This window comes from Diadema setosum, chromosome 4 (assembly GCF_964275005.1).
Source record: "Diadema setosum chromosome 4, eeDiaSeto1, whole genome shotgun sequence".
Taxonomy (NCBI): domain Eukaryota; kingdom Metazoa; phylum Echinodermata; class Echinoidea; order Diadematoida; family Diadematidae; genus Diadema; species Diadema setosum.
Window position 1 is genome coordinate 37,126,657 of NC_092688.1, and position 17,239 is coordinate 37,143,895.

Below are 17,239 nucleotides of genomic sequence, written 5' to 3' on the forward strand. Positions count from 1 at the left end.
ATCAAAAAGTTTGTTCAACACCTGTTTTAATAGTTGTTCATTATTGATCATTTGTACCAATTGTGCAGTTACATTTAAATGATTTATGATACATCCAGGATGCCCCACAGCTTGTGAAGAAAACTGCATCATACCTACAAACCAACAGAGCCTGTCACACTCATATTCCACAGTGCATGACAGTATAGGAGGTTTGAGCTCTGAGCACTCTATTGTGATATACCCAACTGAACATTTTGGCTGTTCCTTCAGTGAAGCGCACTTGATTGCAACAGTGAGCTATGAACTTGGGTAGAAGAAAGTCAAGCTTGGTCTTTGAAATACAATGTACACTACACATTGCATTGAAAGTAGTGAGCATACAGGTTGGTACAATTGTGGATCATTGTATGAGTGTGTATGTACATGTATGGGCATAGAATAAAGTTGTATAATGTTGTATACATGTACACAAGTCACTAAGATAGAAATATTTGTATGTATTATAAATGCATTGTACAAAGTTTTCCAAAATCTCATTGCTTCTTGTTGATTTTTCCAAGCTCCGATCCCCTTCCCATTTGTGGGTCGCATCTTTCCCCCCTCCCATCCCCCTCCCATCCCCCTCCCCATCATCCTCCCCCATTCCACCCCTGTACTCTTCTAGCCATCACAATCTCATCTCCAATATTATCTATTCTTCGAAGCTGCCATCCCTTCCCATTTGTGGGTCACAACTCTACCCCCTCCCTTTATCCCTCATTCATCTTCCCCCTGCCCCATCCCCCCTTTCCCCATCCCACCCCTGTACTCCTCCAGCCATCACCATCTCATCTCCAATATCATCTATTTTTCCCAGCTCCCATCCCCTCCCACTTGTGGGTCACAACTCTTCCCCCTCCCTTTATACTCCTCCTTCATTTTCTCCCGCCCCATCCCCCCTCATCCTCCATCCCACCCCTGTATTCTTCAAACCATCACCATCTCATCTCCAACATCACTTAAATTCTTCCTAGCTCCCATCCACTCCCGCTTGTGGGTTGCAACTCTCCCCCTCCCTTTACCCCTCTTCCATCTTCCCTCTCCTCCATCTTCCCCCATCCCCCACCCCCCATCCCATCCCACCTCTTCCAGCCATCACCATCTCATCTCCTCATCCTCATCCCGTCTCCCTCCTCTGTCCTCGGCCCGGGCTGTCGTCAGATGTTCATTTCTTGAAATGGTGCCTGCAGTAAATTGAAGGTCCTCGGAGATTGTGCGCAGTATTCCCCGATATATGCATTGCTAAAAGATGGGCTCACATGGCACCCCATACGTACCCCCTTTCCAGCCTGCACAGTTTCAATGTTTTATCATCACAGTGATTGATCGAAGAGATGTCCATGATGAAATGCAACAAAAACTTTGACATTGCATTGATTATCAAGGCAGTTTTACTTTTGGTTCTCATTTTGTAGTGAGCTCTCTGATCATTTGATTTTTTTGTTTTTGTTTTTTGTTTTTTCATTTCATTCATAGTCTATACAAGAATGACAGGTTGTGCAAGTAGTGTGATACAGTGGATTTTCTTTTGTTCAAAGCCTCTATCTACATTGCTTGACTAAAACAAGATAGAATAGCTTGCAAACTGTCAAGATTGAGATTTTACCAACTGTATCTTTTTCATTATTTCCCCCCAGTGAAGATTTGGAAATTTAGATTTTGTACGTTGTCTCATCTTGCAGAAGACACAAATTACTGTATTTATTTTTGGGTTTTGTTTAATTGAAAAAAAAATAAGATTTTTTTTTTTTTTTTTTTCAGGCAAAACATTGCATAGTAAAGTATGGTTTTAAAGACAAGTGAATTGTAGATGCCATAGGATATATGCCATTTTTACCCACAGTGCTCTAAAAAATAAAGTCTTGCCTGCAAGTATACAATTTGTTGCCTCGAATGCAAGCTGCATGTACAATTGTACATTAATACATTGTAGTGTGTCATCCTGTGGATTTTTCCCACAGTGCTCTAAAAAATAAAGTCTTGCCTGCAAGTATACAATTTGTTGCCTCGAATGCAAGCTGCATGTACAATTGTACATTAATACATTGTAGTGTGTCATCCTGTGGATTATTTGCTTTTTTGGGGTGTAATTGTGTGCCATTGTCTATTTTCAAGTGCAACTGAACTTTGAAGTCATTATGTCTGTTGTTGAGAAATCATCCCTCATCATTAACAGTTTACCCAAACACTATGGTATGCATAATGTCAGTTGAGTCTTGATACAGTTCAGAGTAGAACAAACCCAGGTTTATTGCTGCATGTATCGTGACAGGAATGGAAAGCCAATGAAAATATGAGCTAGGCAGCAGACATGTACATTCAGTCATCCATCAATCTGTTGATCCATCTTTCTCAGAGATCATTCATTCATTCATTCATTCATTCATTCATTTATAGAATTCATTCGTTCGTTCGTTTGTTTGTTCGTTCGTTCGTTCCTTTCTTCCTTCCTTCCTTCATTCATTCATTCATTCATTCATTCATCATTCATTCATTTTTTCTTTCATTCTCTGTCACACACTTATGGGAACTTTCAAGCTCTAGCAACAGAAATTAGATTTAACAGGACTGAGTAGTTTCTGATCACAAATTATTATTTTTTTTTTCGAAGCCAAGTGAAAAGTTGTTTACATCACATATTGTGGTTGCAAGTTTGCAACAATGTTATGATGCAGCACATGATGGGGATATACCTGTATTGATGAAAAACACATTGAGGTGCAGTTTGCTCTGTGAATTTTGCACCAGTGTACAGTAGGTGGTGCCGCTGTATAATACAACTGTGCTACAATGTACATGTACATGTACATTTGCCCCAAACACAAAAGTTTCTACATAAAATGCAAAATGCTTGCATTATTTGTTCTGTGGCAAAATATCATAGAAAAAAACTACAATATTGTCTGTCATTGCATGGTCCAGTTGATGTGGTGCATACAGAGGAAGAATGGCTATTGTATTGGAAGATGAGAGCAGGATTTTTCACAAGCTGTAGAAGGAGTCTCTGCACACGTTGAGTTCCACAATACGAAGCATAATGTACAAATGTATTTCCTCCACACTTGATCACCGACTTGTAATCTGAACAGTAATAATAGCATGCATCAATACATCAGTTGGTTCTATCAAAATATCAGTCTGCATACAATTGTAGTTGCCTGACTTCTGAAAGGAGATATGTACATGTATGGTAAAGGCTTTCCTTGTGATCTAAGTAAGGAGATATCCGTGAGTACTATAGTACACTAGAATGAATGAAAGCAGTTTGATGTACATAGGGATACCAATTTGGAATAGTTTGAGCTGAAAAGCAGATTACAATCAGAATTGTTGTGAAAACTCTACAGGAAAACATTAAAACTACTTACATTTTTAAAAATATGCATTGTAAGGGAACAGTAATGATAACTTCGTGTAGAACATAAATTGTTGGATTCGAGCTGTGCTTTGTATTGTTAAAGTTTTGTTTTAATTTTTTTTTTTTTTTTTGTGGTGCGTAGTGTGTACAAAAGCCATAACGGCATCTGGTAGAACAATCAGAATTGTTGTGAAGAGTCTGCAGGGAAACATTGAATTGCTTGTTTTGATTTTTTAAGGCTGTACGTATGCATTGTCAGGGAATGGTCACAATAACTTGCCGTAGAACATAAATTTGCTGGATTCCTTTGTGCTTTATAAGTTTTGTTTCAATTTTGTTTTTGTGCTGTGTCACTTACAATAGCCCAAACAGCATCTGGTGAAAGCATCAGTACCAGCTACTCCTGTTGCCATGGCAATATGACACTTCTTTGGTCAATAGCCTCAAGCTCTGTCGCCTTCTCGCGACTCCATTCTCGGTCTGCGACATTCTTCGTTTCACTTGCGTCTGCCTTCTATTTTTTTTTTAATCTCTGCCATCTCTCCTTTTAGATTCTCTCTCTCCTTCTCTCTCTCACTGTCTTTCTTTTGCCTATCTCTCGCTCTACTATAATATCTGAGCCTGTGAAAATAAGAGCCAATTTCGGCAACGTTCTATCACAACAGGGCCTCCGTCATCGCGCGCAAACTGTTCACACACTCCGGGTGTGAGTTTTCTCGCGCAGCAGCAGCACTGGTTTGTGCCCCTCAACACAGTTCTATTGTAAACTAACCACCAAAAGTTGTAAAGGGTCTTGCCTTTTGCTTTTTTTTCCCTTTTGAGGGGGCGGGGGTGGGGTATGAAGGAGGTATGATGGGGGGGGGGGGGTCTATGGTCACATGTTCTTTTGGTGCTAATTATCTTATCCCTTTCAAGTGTTTTTGGGACCCCACCAGAATCTGACATTTGTTAGGTCTTATAGACATTTTTTTTTTTTTTAAACTTTTTTCGTTTCTTTTTTTTTTTTTTAGATTGCAGGAGAGAGGCTTGAGGGCTTAGCAGCTTGATCAACATGTCTTGAGTCGCGCTTTTTTGTCGTCCGCCGATTTGTTCTCGAACCTGCGTCCATCTACTATCTTCTTTCAGTACCTTGCCAGGAGTTGACGGTTACAGAGATTGAGAAGTGCTAATAGCCTGTATGCTGCACTTTTGCCTTTTGCCAATCTCCCCCCTCCCCTCCCGTCAACTCCATGGGGGGGGGGGGGGGGGGAGGGGGTGAAAGAAGAAGCAGGTCTAGCTATTGAAATGCAATCACCAGTGTTTCACCCCTGATCTGCTAGGTGCAGTGTTTGTTTCAGCCCACGAGCATCAGCCACTAAGATTTTATGTCACTGCAGAAATATGAGATCATATGGACTGAGGCTATAGAAAATAATTGTTTCTTGTACAGAGCAAACTTTATTCTTATTCCTACAATATCTTACATTATTATTGTTATTATTATTATTATTATTATTATTATTATTATTTAATCATTAAAATTATCATCTATGACTCTTTATCCTTATTTGCAAAGGTGAATTATATCAGTAGCAACTTTCTTGTGAATCTGTCATTTATTAATGCAAAATCTGCATTCACCATTGATCCATGTGGGTTTGTCCAGCAGGCTTCCCAGAATGACATTTATCGTATTTATGTTGAAATTGTTGCAGCATAAATTTTCATGTATTTCACACTACTTTTACCAGTGTAGCTCTTATCTTGTATTTTTTTGTGTGCATCAGAAAGATAATGTGAATGAGGATGGAGCAATTCACATTCAAAATCTATCCCAGATCCACACTCTTTTCTGCAGTATTGACATGCCGGCGTCACAGATATCAGTCAGCACAACTGATTCAACACATATCATGTAGATAAACGATTGCTTCAACAATAAAGTCAAGTGCTGAAAACAGTTCAAACATAATGCATAATTTGTTTTGATACCATGTGCCAGGTTGCACCATTTGTTATCTGTAGTTGCTATATTGATATATTTACAAATACAATTCATACAAAAGTATGGCAGACATCTGACTGCAGCTTTGTCAGCAAAAAACATTTAAGATTTCAAATGTGAAACCCATAAAATATATAAATTTGTCAAGTAGATTATAGTTTCGTAATTACGCAGTGAAATCAAAGTGTAGTCAAATGTTGGTCGGTCGGCTTTAGCCTGGCACAAAGTCCTTGCTGTTCAGACTTTTTCCCTGTAATATCTCTCATGTCACTGTTTATGATAGCTTTTATTGATCACTATCTTTGTTTAAATACATCTCTGTTAGAGGTCACTGCCTTTCAGAAGTGCAAGGGGAGTAGGGGAGGGAGATTGGGGTGAAAGATGGAAATTTATGGGGGAGGGGGTGGGGGAGAGGGTTTCCTCTATTTTCATTTTAATTTTGTCAGATTAGAAGAAAATAAATGTCAGTTCTTGATTATAAATTTCATTTGGAAACTAAAAAAGTGAGAAACTTTTGACCTAATGTTATTCATCTAGGCTGTTGTAGTCACATTTTTACCAAAGGAAAAAAAATGAAATGATTTCAGTCCAAGATCATTAGAATCACAATATCACTTTATGAGTTACAATGTATATGTAATCATTGAATTCTGTGTCATTAGATATCAAGATGCAGTCACATTGCATTGCATGTAAGATACAATAAAATTGTAATTGTCAAACGCATTGTTGTAAAAGATATAAGGGTAAATGGTGGAGATTTAGACATATATGCTATAAAAGGTACTGACAGTAAATGTTGTATAATGTGCATAGAGTTTGATGTGTTATCTGTCCGTGTAGGAACATGTCAATACCTGTTTAATGCAAAGTGGACTTTGGTATTGTTGTTTTTGTTTCATGAATGGTGACTTACGTGTACAACCGCGGTCTCACTGGCAGAAAGATCGCAAAGTTTAAAATCATGATCTTTAAAGGACAAGTTTACCTTCATAGACATTTGGGTTGAGTGAATGCAGCAATATTAGTAGAACACATCAGTGAGAGTTTGAGGAAAATCGGACAATCCATTCAAAAGTTATGAATTTTTGAAGTTTCTGCTCAGTCACGGCTGGATGAGAAGACTACTATAGCTTGTGATGTCACATGAGTACAACGATATAAAGAAAGTATAAAGAAAATTTAACATATTTTCACTTCTCTTGCATAACAAAAGAACACTCGACTTCTCTCTTTCAGAAGGCAATTGGAATAATATTTCCCTTAACATACGTCAGTAATGAGTCGAAGAAATGTGTACTTTATCAAAAAAACAAAGTTTTGTGAAATTCTCTTTGTATTTTCCTTATACGGATTGTTGGATTTTCCCGGAACTTTCACTGATGTGTTCTACTAATATTGTTGCATTCACTCAATCCATACATTATGTATATGAAGGTGGACTTGTCCTTTAAGATCTTGAAGTTTTGCCAGTGTGACCGCAAACTTCCCATGAAACTTCTTGCAAAACTTACCGCTCAAAACTAGGGATTTTCCTCCCCCCCCCCCGAAAAAAACCAAACTTCTCAATCTTTTGCCAGTGTGAACGCTTGAAACTGAAACTTCATGTAGTTTGTTGTCCCGTCACCAGTTCACCACCTGTTTGTCGACTGTGCCTCTGAAATCCGCAGCCATTGTGATTTATAGGTTTGCCTTGTTAATCACAATAACTAGCCATCAGATGGTGTACTCTTTCTCCTTCCTTGCACACGGGCACTAGTGACCCAAACTTCTCAACCCAAAAATCAAGAAGTTTGACTGCCAATGTGGACAGACGAACTTCTCAAACCAAAATTTAAGAAGTTTGGCTGCCAGTGTGGACAGACGACCAGAGATCGCATAGACTTTGCGATCTTGAATATTCATCTTTTTGATCTTTTGCCAGTCTGACCATGGCTACATTCCTTTTAGTCCATGGCATTTCCTTGGAATGAATTGTCATTCCTTTAATTACATATACCAAGTAAGAAATAATCTCACATAATATATCCGCATCTGGGAATCTACACCCTACAAGCAATATGCTTCTATGTAGATTCCTCATATTTCACATGTTTTATTGTCTTATAAACTGTACTCGACAATTCATCCAGGCTTTTGTATTGTGATGTTTATGTTTTATGTATTTGTTAAAATGTGGAATATGGAACAATAAAAAACAAAAAAAAACAACAAATTTCAACCACAATTCAAAAGGGTTTTTTGTTGTTGTTGTTCTGGTTTAATATAGTTATATACAAATGTGCTTTACATTTACTTCCAGATCCACGCCTCCCTAGAGCTGTTTGGGCTGACCATCATAGCCTTTGGTCTGGGCCTCAAGATGAGATGGCTGGGGGTCAAGTCTTTCATCAAACACAAGAGAACTCTACTGAAAGTGAGTTGCTGTGGCCATAACCTCGTACTGGCTGGAATGTCACTGGAATCGTTGATTCGTTAAATATGTTGAAGATGAGATCCTGTTGAGCATTCAGTGAACCAGAATAAAAAAAAAACAAAAACAACATCATTGTCAAAATTTTGTTACACAAAACTGTATGTTGTGAAGAATGCCAATACATAAAATGTTTGTGGTAGAATGCAGTCTGTATAATACCGTGGAGTGAGTAGTTTTTAGTTGTTTGCTATTGGGCATGAGAGCCTGAGAAGGGCTAGAGAAGAGAAGAAGTTTTTTAACCCTTTCGTGCACACATAAATGAAGTGATAATTTCCTATCATCAGTACAGATCAGTTGTTGACAGTGTACATATATTGTATTGTTCATTTAGTATGTAACATATATATATACTCCCCCTCATAATGGGATTGTTTTGAATAAGGATGATAGCAGTTAAAACCTTAAATAATACATCTTATTAGCATTTATTATCATCAGTGCTGTTTCCACAATAAATGACTGAGGTTTATTAGAGAAGTATACAGTATTTCAATTTCCAACTCTGTTGAGAGAGAAACATCCACTCTAAATCCAGAGGTGATATTTTATTTATATAAATGACTGAGGTTTATTAGAGAAGTATACAGTATTTCAGTTTCCAACTCTGTTGAGAGAGAAACATCCACTCTAAATCCAGAGGTGATATTTTTCTACTCCACCACTCTCCAAAGGCAATGGTGCTCTTTGTGATGTACAGTGAGGCCGTGGTGGTCATTGCCCGGCAGCGGTCACACTTCCGGGTGACCAGGGCGTTGCGGCCGATATTTCTGGTGGACTGCCACTACTGTGGGGGAGTGAGAAGGTGATGATAACTTCATTTATTTGAATTTTTAAAGAACTTTTTCATCCTAACTATCCCATTTCCCCACTCTCTTTCTCTCTATTTACAATCTTTCTTGTAATGCTTGAAATTGCTGACAATCTGCAAAAGTAACCGCAAATATACTATACAAATGTATCGTTATAGTTCATTACTGTGTTCAATAACTGATGGGTTCCTGCTTGCATTGTATGAGAGAGATCTAATTGTAGAGTTACAGCACTTTAAGAAAAATAAAGAACTCATGATGCTACCTTTGTGAACATATTCTACATTTATTGTTTTACGTGCGCAGCACTAGCCCTGTCTTTGAATGTACATTTGTCAGTGATACATTGTATATCTCCAAAAGATGTGTATACTGAAACAAAAAAAAAAGAAAAAAAGATGATCATTCATTTGCTGGAGGTATTGCAAGTAATTTACCCTCTGAAACTTACATGACCACTTAAGATTTATCGATGGAAAGGGGCCCATTGTACCTCAAAGTGATTTATACTCATTTGTGATATATTCCTTGACAGAAAATGGCCTGCTGAACTCTGAGGTATCCATGAGAGTTCATTGATTAGACTTTTTCATTCTACAGGCAACTAGGTGACACCTTATACCATGAAAAATGATGAGAATGATGTTATTACTTTTCATCTCACTGTTAAATGAAATGTTTGTTTGTTTGGGCCAAAATGCTGCACATACCATTCCAGTTCCAACTTTGATTGGGATCAATGCTGTTTAAAGAGGGCAGTGTTTCATATTTGTGCTTCTCATTCCTGACTGTAAAGTGACTTTTTCTTTTGTCTTTGACTTGTTTTGTGTGCTTGTTTATTTGTTTTTTTAAATCCCAGAGTTCTTCGCCAGATGATCCAGTCTCTACCGCCAATCATGGAGATGCTCTTTCTGCTTGCATACTTCATGATCATATTCTCAATACTAGGCAAGTGCTCTCGGTGTAAACGACACCACTGCACGTTTTCAGAGATTAGTAGCCACCTGGCTCCGTTACATAAAATTGTGGTAACTTAACAATTAATGGTAACTCTGTGAGCACCGGTAACTACCATCCTGATAGCAACACTATTCCATGGCCAATCAGAGCCAAGAAATCAGTGGTGGTTACCATCGATTATAGAAAAATGATTGTAAAGGCATCATAGTTGTGTGCAACAGGGCCCAGAAGCAGCGTGCTGGGGAGTAAGACAGAGCAGGTAGTCGAGCCATGGTGTGGCAATACATTTCTGTGAAGATACATATGTTGCTTTGATGGATACCCCAGTTCTCTTTGGCCCTGTTTAAAGTTGCCCCATCACCAGGGTTAAGAAGGCACTTCTTTACTCGCTGAATCTACTGTATTTGTGCTGATGATATTTACAAATACCTGCATGTGTACAAATCATGGCAGCCATGTGACTTCAGCCTTGTCAGCTAACAATAATCATGATTTCAAAATTGATACCTAGAGTGTGTCAATGTGTCATGTGGATTCTGAATTCGTTCCATCTCAGTGAGAAGAAGATTTTTGCAGTAAAGATGATGATTTTCCGGCAAACCCCTTCAGCAGGCAGCCCTTCCTTCCTGCCTTTTGCCTAGTGTGTATAAAAATGCACTAGTCTTGCATGAGTATCCTGGTAATACACAGACTGATGACAATGCACAAACTTATAATTGAGGTGTTACGTAAGCGTGCAGGTACACAGGATGTTGTTTTTGTGCGTTGCCTTCTTGTTATGAGCTTAGCTGTTTATTCATTTCTCTTTTTCTTTTTGTTTAAAAGCAATGTCCTACTGCCTTTCTCGCCTCTGTTCGTGTGTTTGTGACCTCTCGATAAGATCTGTGCAATGTTTGAGTACATTAACATGGAAACAAATACCGTACATCATTTGCTCAGATTTTTATGATTCCTGTGACTTACTGTATACTGAATTGCATATGTCAGCATATATTGAATTTAGAATTTTTGATATTTTGTATCTTGAAACTGGAAATGAATTGAACTAAAGAAGACTTCTGTGGCACTATAAATATCATACATGTATGTGGTAATGAGAGTGCAAGAGAGCAGAGACTTGTTGCATTCACTGGTACAACATTTGTGCTATATTCTTATTCATCTTCAGTCCAATTTTTATATCTTTCTTGCAGGATTCTACTTATTTGTCACGGTGGAGGATGATATCTATTTCCAGACGCTGCAGGACAGCTTCGTAAATCTCTTTGTTTTAATGACAACGGCAAAGTAAGTGGAATGGCTTTGATTGGGGTTGATGCCCCGTGAACATAGCAAAAATTTAAGTGATATGCAATCTTGTATGTATGTAGAATGTTAGTTGCTTCATTAATGTGGCATAGTGTCTATGTGAGGAATATACATTGTTGTATGAAATAAAATAGGAACTGTGCTGAATATGATGACTGTAGAAATTGCCTTTAATATTCTATGAATATCTGAATTCTTAATGGTATGATTGAAATAGTGAGATCCAAAATAAGGTAAAATTATTATTATGATGTAGAAAACATCTATTTGTGTGATCATCATAGTACAATTTTGTTGCATTGCATAGCAGTTACTACTTTCACAGCAGTAAAATCCATGCATCACTAAAGCTGTTTTGTATAGGTCTATTTTTAGAAAGATCATTATTGCACTAGAGATTAAATTAAAATAGAACTGGTGTCCCCCTCCATTTCTAATCATTTTATTCTTATCACAAATGTGCTTCTTGCAAAAAGCCAGAAAGGTATAGATATTGCTCGCCCTTTCAATTAGTTTTGGTCCAACTGATTCTTTACAGCTTTCCAGATGTCATGATGCCGGCTTACAACCACAACCCGCTCTCTGCAATCTTCTTCATCGTCTTTCTCGTTCTCGAGCTCTACTTCCTCATAAACCTGGTGAGTGTGTGTGCGCGATATGAGCGAGAAAATTTGGTGAACTCTTGCGAACAACAACTGTAAGGACAGAAAGCCTGTCGAACATAATGCAGTGTGAGATATTTCTGCGGCATTAAATTTTTTAGGAATTGGAGCCGACGGCTGTTCTGCAGCATGAAATTTTCGTGAATTGCCACTGGCATGCAATGCATGTATAGTGTAGATATGAACTTTGTGTGCATTTTACGTAATTGCATGAATCTTGGCTCTGCGAAATTGAATACACCTGAACATCTGGTTTGCAGTAGACTCTTTATTGCTACAGTTTCAAAGCCTGTTTGTTTTTTTATTTCGTTGTTTCGTGATACTTTGTTAATTTTTTTTTGTTTTTTGGGTGGGATATCAGAGAAGTACAATAATGGCTGAAAAAACTCAGCGTGCGGAGCAGAACACAATGGGTTTCGTTCGGGTTTGTTTACCAATACGTCTTTCTAGATGGCGGATAGGATAATTGCAAGCCTGCTGGAGTATGTGTGTATGGTGCACGCATTACCCAATGGCATCCACACACCCCACCTGTGTGTACACATACTGTAAACGCTGTATATTTCGCGGGGGTTTTATTTTCGCAAATTTCGCGAGTCGGGAGCTATTCGCGAAATTAACAACACGCGAAAATATTACCTTCCAAAATAAATCCCTTGCCTTGATGATACAAACATTTCAGTACTAGTGTACCATGTCACGGCTTACCGAACAGACCATACTGGCTAAGCTTGTTTACGTACGTATAGCACGTCCACGTCTACTTACGAATACTGTAGAGAGCCAATCCATTGCACCACAACGTTACAAACGCGTGGCGTGTCACCCTTGATTACATGTACTAGTTCTAGCTCTTGCGTTTGCATGCTGCTACGTCTTTACAACTTTAGGGGCCGGGGCTTCGTATGCTCCAGCAGCTGGTTGCCGCTGAATTTACTCGTACCCCTCGTACTGCTCGTCAGAAATCTAGCGCGATGGACTTAACCACTTCAAAAATCATAAATGTTGAATTCTAACTTACTAGTTCGCAGAGTTTGTGAAGTTTTTTTTTTCATGCAGTGTATAACTAGTATCATTCTTATTTGCTAGTGGCCTAGTAACAAGTTGAAAATTCACACTTTCTATGCCACTTCATATTTTCTCTGGTCCCCCAATCGCGAATTTAACCACTCGTGAAAATGTGTGACAGCTGCAATTCGCGAAAATTATAGCGTATACAGTAACAAGAGCAGATGGCGCATTCATGTCCAGTGTCCACATCTTTACAAATTGCGTTTCCATTGTGGTTGATTTGTATATTCATCATTGGGGACCCTTTCGGGCACAAAAATTGCTAACAGCTCGAGCTGATGACAAGGATCACGCCTCCTGCTAATTTTTTTTTTTCAAGCCGTGCATGTGTAGCACTGTGCGATGGTGTTTATCATAGAAAACACACACACACACACACATGCGCGCACACACACACACACACACACACACACACATGACTACTTAGTTTGGCGCAATTGTATGTCCGCTCCTTTTCTCTCCTCTGCTGTCTCATGAGTCAACCTTCTGTCACAATTAGTTACCACGAGCCCGCATTTTCGAGAATATTGTATGTTTCCTTTTTACAAGATTATGTCATTTTGCTGCAATTGAAATGTGAGTTTTTGATCGCATGTTGCACCATTTGTGTGGCGATTTGCGATTCTGATGGGTTCAAACCATGTTCCCCATGTATCTGTTTTCACGTTAGAAGTTAGCATTCTTGTTCACTTTTTGTTTCACTTCCGCTGTGGAACGTAGCGGTAGAAGAGCTTGGTTAGTAAAAGTCAAAGAGCTTACACTGCAAAGCGAGCGTATCTATTGTAGCAACAACAATGGAGCATGCACGCGTGGACAAAACATTCCGGAAACACTGTGAGACGTGTCTCCGAAAGCCGAACTATGTAAATGTGTGCGACCCACTAGCCAATCACACGCGACACGCTGCGCCATAGCAACACTGGGCACATTGGTGCGGCGTTCGAAAGAAGATCGAAACTGACGAGTGCAATCCAATATGGGATGTTTAAAATTCCATTTTCGCTTGGAAAGTCTTATGCTATGAAATTTAGTGTATGTGTAGAAAACATATCAAGGATTCTATTTCTGCAAAAAACCAAAATCGACAAAAATAATGGTCAAAATTTTTGTACCCCGCTTAGGAGGGAATTTGCTCTTGCGACTTTTGCCTGGAACCATTGTCGCTGGTCACAAATACAGACCACAAAATTGATGTCAGAGTTGGAAGCTCAGCACTTGGAAGCAGAACCAGGACAATTTTTGCGAAAGTTCAAAAGTGAAACGTAGCTGTCAAACCAGCATGTTACCAAGAGGAAACGGGACTAGTCCATTATGGGAGGTTTAGTCATGATTCTATTTCACCATGCCAGACCTCAAGAGAAGGATTTCGAAGAGATCAAATGAGATCCAAAAAAAAAAAAAGATGTGGGGAAGGGGAACCTGCCAGCAAAAAATTATTCCAGGTATGCCCTCAGGTTATTGTTGAGCAATCACTTTTTCTTTATTTTTTTTTTCTCTCTCTCTCTCTTTTTTTTTTGAGGCCGCAGTAACAAAGGGTGATGACAAATCGATACCATCCGAAGCACATGCAGTTTCCCTCTCTCGCTAGGTATCACAGGGACTGTTAAGCACTTGATATGAGGTGCAGAGGAGTGGGTTTATTCGCAAGGGTAGTGATATTGGCTGTCAGGGCTTACTTTAAAGAGAGAGAGGGGGAGGGGTGCTATTGTAGTGACATTGCTGTACCAGGAAATGGAAGACAGGGGTAGAAAATGTTGAGCATGTGTAGAGCGGGCGATTGGGCAGGATGTGTCCTCGCGGGGGAAGTGCAATCGGGGGATGCCCCCACTTGTTTGCACTTTTGTATTAACTATTTAGGAATGTTTGGAAAGGATGTGGAAATGTCCTATGAGTGAATGAAACCTCTGGGAGGATTGGACATACAGCCTATTAGACAGCAAATCAGCTTTATCATTATGTATTTCTTCCATTTTTTTTTTTGTACTTGAGCATGACAAACTTTGATTTTAAACCTGTTCTGAGCAATGCCATGATTTGCTCTGATGTGGTTCATTTCATTTTCCTATGTGATGTAAGTCTGTGCTGTCAAAGTGCAATGTGTAAACATGCCAAAAATGTTGTCATTTGCAAGATAGAAGCTTGTCATTAAAAAGGAGCACACTTAACATGAATAAGTCAACCTTCAATTGTACATATGTTCACCTAGTAGTAATTCAAAGACACAGACAAGTGCTATAACAAGCTTTTTGAAGTTTTTACTATGTTTTATACAACAAAAGATATTTTATACAGGATTGAATCATTGATACAGTACTTCAACAATAACCATAGAAATGTGGAAATATTGAAGGGCCATAAAAGATAGTGGTACATCTTGAATCGTCAAGGATTGTCACAAGGTGTGTGTGTGTGTGCGGGGTAGGGGGTTGGGGGAGATTGGACATTTTTAAACAAGCAGACTTTATATTGTCAAGCAAATTAGAGGTTGGCTGCCAGTCCTTCCTCTGATGTTCTTCTAATTCTAAGAGCTGTGATATTTATACCTGTATTTGGTTGTTGTTTTTTGCTCCTCTGTAGCTACTGGCTGTTGTCTACGACACTTTCACTGCAATAGAGAAGAACAAATTCAAGAAGCTGATGCTGCACAAGAGAATAGCAACGAGCAAAGCCTTCCGGCTCCTGTGCAGTAGAAGAGTAAGTTATGACCACCATCGTTTTACCTCCTTTCTTCAACTTGCCAATAGTACCTCCATTGGCATCCTCACCTGTATTACCACCAGTGATGCTATTCCCAGTGGTACCATCGTTGGTGCTCTCACCAATGGTATGTATCACACTGAATGTTTGTAACAATGGTACCACCCCTGGTGTTCTCATCAGTGGTACCACTATTGGTGTTCTCATCAATGGTACCATGATTTGGATGTCCCCATCACCATTCATCTTCTTATCAGTGGCACCGCCATTTGTGTTCTTATCAGTGGTACCACTAATGGTGTTTTCCCAATGCATGGTACCACTGTTTTTGTCCTCATCAACAGTACCACCATTCATGTTCTTATCAATAGTACCACCATTACTGTTCTCACCAATGGTACCACCAATAGAGTTCTCATTTGAAGTACCACCCTTACTGTTCTCACTAAGGGTTCTCATCAACAGTACCACCATTCATGTTCTCATCAATAGTACCACCATTCCTGTTCTCACCAATGGTACCATCAAAGGTGTTTTTGTCAGTGGTACCACCATTTGTATTCCTGTCAGTAGTACCACTATTGGTTTTCTCACCAGTGGCACCACCATTTAAGAGTGTTTTCACCACTGGTACCACATTCAATCCAGCGTATTACATCTTTGACACCTCTCTCACTTGTCTGGATAGGCATACAGGCAAGTGTCCTGTACCATACATTACCATTGGATACAGGCCAGTACCCACTAATGGTTTACTTGCTCCTTACTTAGTTCTAGTTGCCCTTTTCCAGCAAAGAGGTAATTTTGAAGCACCCTAAACTAAGTCAAGTATCATAAAGGACAGTTTATGAGAGAGATCCGAAACAGGTGTCTGTTCAAGATGTTATCGATGGTGTCTGATGTTCTCTTTTAAAGAAAATTTCAGGAAAATTCAAGATATGTCACAGATTCTTCTGACAAATGCACGAGGTACTGTAGTTTGATTTGAAAACATAGCGACAGCTTTCCTGAAGTACGTGTAAAAGTTGACTTCTACCGAGTTTGTGTGGCATTTACATGAAAGATTTTGCACAAGAAGAGAGCTGCTTGCTACCAACATTGCCCTGATCGTTTGTCATCAGATGCCGTAACCGTGATCATTGGGACTTATTTGATGCGATTTGTCGAATCTCCTTTGTATTGCTGGAATCATGGATCATCTCGTAGATTGTAGCAGAAAGCGCGCATAATGATGAAGAAAAACACAAGGAGGGTCTTCCAGACTCTCTCTTCGGCGCGCGGCATCCCTCGCACTTGTCTTCCGCGATACATCGTCAGACGTAATTGCATTAAGACGAGGCGCTCTCGAGTTACGACTGTCTCATTTCCTAAGTTTAGCCGCTGCGCTTATCCCCTCCGATGCGATGGCTGACGGACGGGAGCGGGGAATGATCGGCGGTGATCTGACGCCTCATCAGTGGCAGATTATGACGAGCCTCTTTTGCCAGAGCGCTGGTATTGGGTGGCGTCCTTAAAGTGCGATGCCACAATGCATTCAAGTTGGTCTTGTTAAAGGGAGTCAAAATCAGACATAGAGAATGGTAGAGGTTTCACCAAAATTGGACCTAAGACAAGAAAGTTGAGGAACTTTTAAAGTTTCAGACACATTTATGAAAGAGTGAGTGATATTAGGTACAACCACATTTGCAAATGGAAGATGTGGCAATGTCGGCATCTTATGAGTCTACTATTGATTTACAGTACATAAAGTCTTCACTAAATTTCTGTTTTTGACATGAAATCACCAGATGATGACATCCTTTGATTCCCGATAATGATGTCTTGTAATAACCTGGCAACAAGTATTTCTGATAGAAGGGAAAAGTTTTGCAAAAGTTGACTATTGAAAGAAGT

The 17,239-nt window shown here is 39.3% G+C and overlaps 1 protein-coding gene across 1 annotated transcript in view; it reads left to right on the forward strand.

Annotated features, from left to right (window-relative positions):
• Nucleotides 1-17,239, forward strand: part of LOC140227836 (two pore channel protein 1-like) — a 56,182-nt gene that overhangs the window by 7,197 nt on the left and 31,746 nt on the right. Inside the window, 6 exon segments of the mRNA XM_072308229.1 lie at nt 7,666-7,779; nt 8,511-8,641; nt 9,508-9,596; nt 10,802-10,895; nt 11,455-11,554; nt 15,227-15,343. Of these exon segments, the coding sequence (XP_072164330.1) occupies nt 7,666-7,779; nt 8,511-8,641; nt 9,508-9,596; nt 10,802-10,895; nt 11,455-11,554; nt 15,227-15,343 (645 nt within the window).